The sequence below is a fragment of the Pimephales promelas genome, chromosome 16 (genome assembly GCF_988280905.1).
Source record: "Pimephales promelas chromosome 16, fPimPro1.hap1.1, whole genome shotgun sequence".
NCBI lineage: Eukaryota > Metazoa > Chordata > Actinopteri > Cypriniformes > Leuciscidae > Pimephales > Pimephales promelas.
In genome coordinates, this window is record NC_142784.1 from 5,763,799 (window position 1) to 5,772,330 (window position 8,532).

The 8,532-nt window shown below is 46.5% G+C and overlaps 1 protein-coding gene across 1 annotated transcript; it reads left to right on the forward strand.

Moving 5' to 3' along the window:
- Positions 1 to 830: 830 nt before the first annotated feature.
- On the forward strand, positions 831 to 1,433 carry LOC148973288 (uncharacterized). Its single transcript, XM_089120859.1, has one exon. It carries the CDS (start codon positions 831 to 833, stop codon positions 1,431 to 1,433), a length of 603 nt encoding a protein of 200 aa, XP_088976985.1.
- The last annotated feature ends 7,099 nt before the right edge of the window (positions 1,434 to 8,532 follow it).

The window sequence follows — 8,532 nt, forward strand, 5'->3', positions numbered from 1 at the left end:
CCTGGTTGACACAGGGGCTGCAGCCGGAGAGGACAGAACGCCGGGCCCAGACGTGGGCGGTGAGAAAACTCTTGGGGCAGTGGGAGAGGCTCTATCTGCGGGATGGGGTGGTCTGCCGGACCATCCAAGATGCCGAGCGGGGCGAAGCAGTCTGCCAGGTGGTTGTACCAGAGGGCCAGTTTCAGGCTCTTCTGCAAGCTTACCACACTCAGTTGGGACACCAAGGCCAAGAGAGGACGCTATCTTTGCTGCGAAGGCATTTCCATTGGCCAGGGATGGAGGCGTCAGTCAACTCATTCATCCGGGACTGCCCACGCTGCACGCTCTTCAAAACAAGGAAAGAGGTGAGAGCCCCACTGGTCCCGATACGAGCCAAAGCCCCTCTGCACATCGTGGCTATGGACTACTTGACACTGAGTCGACCGGCGGACCGTATTCAGAATATCCTGGTGGTAACTGACCTGTTTACAAAATACGCTTGGGCCATTCCAACTTTGGACCAGACTGCCGTCATCACCGCAAATGCCTTGTGGAAGACAGTATTCCAGCCATTTGGGTGCCCAGAGACCCTTCATTCGGATCAAGGGCCGAACTTTGAATCTAAGGTTATTCAGGAACTGTGCCAGCTCTATGGGTGTAAGAAGACCCACACCACGCCGTACCACCCTCAAGGTAACGGGGGATGTGAGCGGTTCAACCAGACCCTGTTGGGCTTATTGGGAACACTGGACACAGACTGTCAGAGTAACTGGGTGGATAATCTTCCCGCTCTGGTTCAGGCTTATAACAATAGTGTTCACAGTACAACTGGGTACGCACCGACGTACTTGATGTTTGGGAGACATGTATGCTTGCCCACGGATTTGCTGCTTGGGACGGCAGCGGCAGGGGAAGTTAAGAGCCTGACTGATTGGGCCGGCAAGCACCATCAGCGACTTCATTCGGCATACGAAGAGGTCACTAAGAGAATAAACACAGCTGCTGCTAAGAATAAGCGTTTATATGACCGGACATCACGAGAGGCCCCGCTGTTGCCCGGGGAGAGAGTTTTGCTGCGGGACAATCGGCGCCAAGGAAAGGGCAAGCTGAGCGACCGGTGGGAGGCTCAGCCTTATGTGGTGCAACGCCAGCAACGTCTCGACCAGCCGGTGTACACCATTCGTCCAGAGGGGAAGTCTGGCCCAGAGCGGGTCATACATCGGAATCTAATCCGCCCCTGCCCGAACTATCCAAAACCTTTGGTGGAGGCTCCCTCCGACCCGGTGGCATCCCAGCCACCCTTAGTAGGCTGGGCAGTTGTTCCGAGAGCTCCAACTATTGAGCCAAGGGGGGTAGGTCCTGCCTCCCCTCCGAGACGATCTCAACGGGAAAACCGAGGACAACCCCCGGAGAGGTATGGGGACTGGGTCTCGAGAACTGGTTCTAGGGACTAGAACGGACTGGTGGGGGAGGATGTCACCAGGTGACGAAGTGAGGAACCATGAACGCGGTGTTGTTTCCATGGGGAGCTAATTTAATGTAACACCCCGCCGGTTACCCCATGAAAAACAGTTCGGCTGGATTCCGCAAAGGAGAAACGAGCGGCAGCTGTGAGATGGGCGGAGATTGAATCATCGCGTTCACGAGGGGGATCATAAAAGCGGATGTTTGAGTGAAGAGCAGAGCACGGCAGGGGACAGAGGAACCCACGGCAGGGAAGGAGCCTGAACACAGCAGTTTAACCCCGGATAGAGAAGGAGGGACAGCAGTAACAGTTAAGTGCCATTGGAGATCCTCATTATCTGACCCTGGTCTCATACCGTATATCAATGATCAGCGAATATGCCCTGGACCTTGGTGTATTCTGAGGTTGCCTATTGAGGTTTTCTGTTTGATCTTGTGGAAACCTTTTTATGGCAGTGGTGTGTGCGTAGTATACTCCTCATACAGTGTGGACACGCTGTTCCATCGGCACGAGAGGAGTGGGCTGGCTGGGATCACGAGTGGAGATCTTATTCACTGCGAGTGGTGTGAGTTGCTGTGCCTAGTGTGAAGTGACTATTGTGGAGTGATCACATATGATTATTTGAAGTCATTGACGGTTGCACTGAGGTGAGGATTGTTGTGTCTGTTCGTGCCCCCAGCCGTCCTATTCCAGAAATAACCCCTTACTGTGTGCGTTGAGTATGCACTGTGCAGGAGTGTGCCTCCGGTCTATCCAGTGTGAAGAGGAGTCGTGAGATGTTTATGCACTAGTGTTTGACTTTCCTGTCCTAAATGAGAATCAGCATCTGTCCATTGAGCCTCTCATCTTGAAAGCCTGAATCTGTCCACCGAGTCTCTCATGCTGAAGCCAGCCACCTGCTGTGAGTACATACAAACTATTGACTTGAAGATGACTTGTGAAATGTTTATGCACTAGTGTTTGACTTTCCTGTCCTAAATGAGAATCAGCATCTGTCCATTGAGCCTCTCATCTTGAAAGCCTGAATCTGTCCACCGAGTCTCTCATGCTGAAGCCAGCCACCTGCTGTGAGTACATACAAACTATTGACTTGAAGATGACTTGTGAAATGTTTATGCACTGCTGTCTGACTTTCCTGTCCTAAATGAGAATCAGCATCTGTCCATTGAGCCTCTCATATTGAAAGCCTGAATCTGTCCACCGAGTCTCTCATGCTGAAGCCAGCCACCTGCTGTGAGTACGTACAAACTATTGACTTGAAGATGACTTGTGAAATGTTTATGCACTGCTGTCTGACTTCCCTGTCCTAAATAAGAACCAGCATCTTTCCATTGAGCCTCTCATATTGAAAGCCTGAATCTGTCCACCGAGTCTCTCATGCTGAAGCCAGCCATCTGCTGTGAGTACGTACATATTATTGACTTGAAGATGAATTGTGGAATGTTTATGCACTGTTGTTTGACTTCCCTGTCCTAAATAAGAACCAGCATCTGCTCTATACTTACCGCTGGCTGTCTGAAGAGGAACTGGCGTGTGAATTCCAGAATAGCATCTGCTCTATACTTACCGCTGGCTGTCTGAAGAGGAACTGCCGTGTGAATTCCAGAACAGCATCTGCTCTATACTTACCCCTGGCTGTCCGAAGAGGAACTGCCGTGTGAATTCCAGAATAGCATCTTCTCTATACTTACCCCTGGCTGTCTGAAGAGGAACTGCCGTGTGAATTCCAGAATAGCATCTGCTCTATACTTACTCCTGGCTGTCTGAAGAGGAACTGCCGTGTGAGTTCCAGAACAGCATCTGCTCTATACTTACCCCTGGCTGTCCGAAGAGGAACTGCCGTGTGAATTCCAGAACAGTATCTGCTCTATACTTACACCTGGCTGTCTGAAGAGGAACTGCCGTGTGAATTCCAGAATAGCATCTGCTCTATACTTACCCCTGGCTGTCTGAAGAGGAACTGCCGTGTGAATTCCAGAATAGCATCTGCTCTATACTTACCCCTGGCTGCCCAAAGAGGAACTGCCGTGTGAGTTCCAGAACAGCATCTGCTCTATATTTACCCCTGGCTGCCTGAAGAGGAACTGCCGTGTGAATTCCAGAATAGCATCTGCTCTATACTTACCCCTGGTTGCCCAAAGAGGAACTGCCGTGTGAATTCCAGAACAGTATCTGCTCTATACTTACCCCTAGCAGCCAAGAAGAAGAAACATCCAGTTTTAGTTTATGAAATTTTAATTCAATAAAATCCTTTTACATTTGATACCTTGTTTGTGGTCGTGGTGTTTCTGGGTAACTCCTCGAGGTGGTACGCTCATAGGGGTGGTCTGTAACAGGGGGGGCCATCCCGACCTGTGACATAAGCATCCTGAGAACCCTGGAATGCCCGCTTTTTGAACTGAAGTGTCAATGAAGCCATTCTTTAATAGGTAAGTGGACAATCTCTGGGCAATAATGCTGAAGAAAATCTTACCTTCAAAGTTTAATACGAATTTGAATGGGTCTTTATAGGAATTAGCCCTCGCACGTTCTTTTTTGTGCCGTTTCTGTAGGCGCTCAGCTCTGTGTAATGTTGCCAGCTTATCTTTGGCCCTTTGTAAGAGATTGAGTCCTTTCTTCTGACTTTGCTTTGCTATTTTCCATTGCTTCATCAGCTGTCTCCTTTCTCTAACTAATGGCTCTTTCAGACTGCACGATTTTCAAAGTAGTCAGGTCGCTGCTCTTTTCACACGGCATGACTATCTTGGCCAGCATTCAGTCGCTGCTGTGTTCACACTGGACGATGGATCGGCGACAGAAGGTTTCACACTGCATGACTTTAGAAAAATCGCCGACAGACTCTGTCTAGCACGCTGCACGCAAACTACATTTCACAACAAAGACGCGTGAGATATGAAAAGGAAACAACGCGCGACACCACACGTGCAAGACCGGAGTTCTCACGTGAGACTTTTTTTTTCGACCCGGTTGTGGTACAGCTGGTGAAACAGACACGAGTGCTCCTGCCAAATTTCTACTAATTTTTCTTCCATTTATTGTGTCCAAATAGACCGAGAAGAAGCTTTTTTTGTTGAAACAATGCCATATCATGTTGATATGTGATCTATAACTCCTCCCCGAACTCCCTGCTGCTCTGTATCTTGCTCTCTCACTGGCTGCCGGTGATCGCCGATGTAGTTTTCAGTCAAAACACTTTTCACACAGCAGGATTTTGAATCGCCGACAGGTCCAGATATTTAGCATGCCAAATATCTCACGGGCGTCGGCGACTCGTCGGTGATTCTCTCAGTTCGCGTCTTTGTTCATTCACACTGCGTGATTGTCACTCGCGTGAACGAGCGCCGATTTGCCTGTGATTTCGGGCATTTGTCGGCGATTTCTCAAAACCTGTCGGCGAGCCAAAATCGTGGCTAAAATCATGCAGTCTGAACTCGGCATAACCCTTCAATTTTCTGCACGGTACGGTCTAGACATTCCAGGAGCAGTTTGTACTTTTTCCTTCCTTTATTCCACACCAAACATCTCACTTCCATATACATAAATTATGTCCCCAATGTTATCCAGGTTCTTTTTAACTGTAACAGTTAATCTTTCCAATGCAAAGCATGGATCTGTGTTTACCGTGTCCCATGCAGTTTTCTCACAAGCTCTTGGCCATCTAACTCCAGGCCTATGTTCGATGAGGTTTTTTTCTCTCTTATGCTGGTTAGTCTGACCAGGTTCACAAGTATCAATGTTTATCACTAACTGTGCAAACCCTCCTCTCCTCTATGACAGGGGTGCTGGTTTGTTTCCTGTCACATGGATTTAATTCGACTGACTTCGTAAGAAGTACTGATCAATGCGAGGCCATTGTCCCTTCTCCATCCAGCATTTCATTTTCCCTTGATGAATCTTCAAACCCCTGACCGTTGTCGCCATGCTCCAGCCACAGACATAAACTTGGAGTTCAATGACTTTACTAACTTATGCATTCGGTTGTCTCAGCATACTGAAGGTGTCCACAAGAGATTCATTTTGAGCATTCAATGACCTTTTTAATTTGCAGTGAATGTTTTATAATAGTTATGTACGGGTTCGGTGTGACAAGATGGACCTCAAAATCATACGGAAGCCCTGAAATGCAACATAAAAAAAAAATTTAAAAAACCCTGAAAAATTAAAGCTGCAAGCAGCGATGGGCGGGCCCTCGCACCTGTAGCACGTCGGGGTCTGAGGCGGCCGCGTTTCATTTTCTGCAGCTCAGCCAGTGCGGCTGTGCATTTGCCACACTGCTTCGTTAAAGGCCACTTCCTGTTGCCAGCAGGTGGCGCTATGACTGTGGGTGAATGTCGGCATGTAGATTTGATCAGGGCGGGACTCTTGTCAAATGTGTTAAATTTCGTGCAGATCTGGGCATTTACAGCCAAGTTACTACAACTTCCTGTTTCATGGCGAATCTTCAACGCCACGGACACACCCATCGACGAAAACGCGCAGATAGCACAACTTTTCATCGTCAATGCCTTTAGAAGGCACAGCAGAAATTTGAAGGCGATCCGACAAAAGCCCTAGGAGGAGTTAGTTAAAGTACGTAATGAGTAAATCATCCAAAAATGGCGGTAAAATTAGAAATGGCCGACTTCCTGTTGAGTTTAGGGCATCGCTCCAAGAGACTTTTCTGTGCGTCTGGACATGGTAGATGTACCACAGAAATTTCGTACATGTCGGTCAAACATGCGACGGGGGCTGCTTCGTTAAATGTCACTTCCTCTTGCCACTAGGTGGCGCTATGAATGTGGGTGAATGTCGGCATGTAGATTTGTTCAGGGCGGGACTCTTGTCAAATGTGTAAAATTTCGTGTAGATCTGGGCATTTACAGCCAAGTTACTACAACTTCCTGTTTCATGGCGAATCATCGACGCCACGGACACGCCCATCGACGAAAACGCGCAGATAGCACAACTTTACATCGTCAATGCCTTTAGAAGGTACAGCAGAAATTTGAAGTTGATCCGACTAAATCCCTAGGAGGAGTTCGTTAAAGTACGGAGTGTGTAAATCGTCCCAAATCGGTCGCCGAATTCAAAATGGTGGACTTCCTGTCGAGTTTAGGGTATGGGTTCTTGAGGCTTTTTTGTGCGTCTGGTCATGGTAGATGTACCACAGAAATTTCGTACATGTCGGTCAAACAAGCGGCGGGGGCTGCTTCGTTAAAGGTCACTTCCTGTTGCCAGCAGGTGGCGCTATGACTGTGGGTGAATGTCGGCATGTAGATTTGTTCAGGGTGTGACTCTTGTCAAATGTGTAAAATTTCGTGCAGATCTGGGCATTTACAGCCAAGTTACTACAACTTCCTGTTTCATGGCGAATCATCGACGCCACGGACACGCCCATCGACGAAAACGCGCAGATAGCACAACTTTACATCGTCAATGCCTTTAGAAGGCACAGCAGAAATTTTAAGTCGATCCGACTAAATCCCTAGGAGGAGTTCGTTAAAGTACGGAGTCTGTAAATCGTCCAAAAATGGCCGCCAAATTCAAAATGGCGGACCTCCTGTCGAGTTTAGGGTATGGGTTCTTGAGGCTTTTTTGTGCGTCTTGTTATGATACACGTCCCCACCAAATTTCGTGCATGTAGGTTGAACGTGGACGAGGGGCTAATTTTTTCCAATTTTCTAGGTGGCGCTAGCGTGCCATTTTGCCCCGCCCATCTGCGAAACCCACAAAATACGAAATTTTTCACCAGTCCTGACATGCGTGCAAAATTTGGTGAGTTTTTGAGCATGTTGCGGCCCCGAAAATGGCACTTACTTTGCAGAAAAAAAAATAAAAATAAAATAAATAAATAATAATAATCCTAACAGTTTCAAAAGGGTCCTCGCACTGTTAGTGCTCGGGCCCTAAAAATAAAGTTGAAACATTAAGACAATATAGTCTTCCATTGAACTGTGTGCATTCATAACAGTGCGCGTCCACTGGCTCAGAGCGCGCGTGTGTGTGTTTGTGTGAAGTCGAACTGCCATAGATAAACACAAAATAGTAGCTTTTTACTTTTATCTGGGCTTTCAACAAAATTCTACACACGTCATACGCACTAGTGGCAATGTTTCTGAGGTGTTTTCGTGCTCGTCTAGTCAACACTATCTCTTCACCGTAAATATGCTCTGGATAGCCTATATTTTAAATGCATCATTCTGTATCCATTTGGCCGGATCCTGTGATTTCCTCAGATTTAATAACCACTAATGGTTGAGGAGAGATTGTCTGATTGTAAAGCGCTTTGAGTGTAGGCCTAGTAGACATGAAAGCGCTATATAAATGCCCCATTCATTCGTTCATTCATAAAGCTGGATTTCTCCATCCAGTCTGAAAAGTGTTTCCGTGTTGGTTTTTCTATAGGCTAAAGTCTGTTCCGGCGCAGTATATTTTATAACGTCCTATAATGGTAGCCTAAAGCTAGTAAATTGGCACCTGTTGAATTTCCTTTGATGAAACAAAACACACACGCACACACACACAGTGTGAAACTATGCCATTATGAATGCCTGTGTGTGCGGCAATGTGAGGCAATGGCAATCACACATGCACAGCTTCTACGGAAGACTGTATTCTCGTACTCTCGTCTCTCGAAATGTTTCGACTTTAATCTCGAAATGCTACATTTTTTTTTTTTTTACATATATATATTTTTTTAGGTTGCGGTTCAGGGCTTCCGTAAAATCATAAGGTCACTGTCAGAAGTTCAAATAAGCAAAAAATGCTGAAAAACAAAAACAAATAATGTGTAGGACGCATGTGGTGGTATAACTGCTTTAGGACAAGTAATCACAATTCTAATCATTCAAATAACACAACATAATGATTTAAAGCGTATGTCCATTTTTGAACAGGTTCCTTTTTATAATTTTATATTTCTATTTTCTCTTGTGGACTATATTTAATCATCTATTATGTGAAAGTGTTCATCCAGGCCAGTACTAAATAAACAAGCAGCAATTTTTATAACCCCTCTTATTTTTATTTTAAACATTTGACAGATTCTGTAAGATGTACAGTATGTAAACTGTACATGAGGAAAGTAAATGATGAAAGAATTCCAAAAC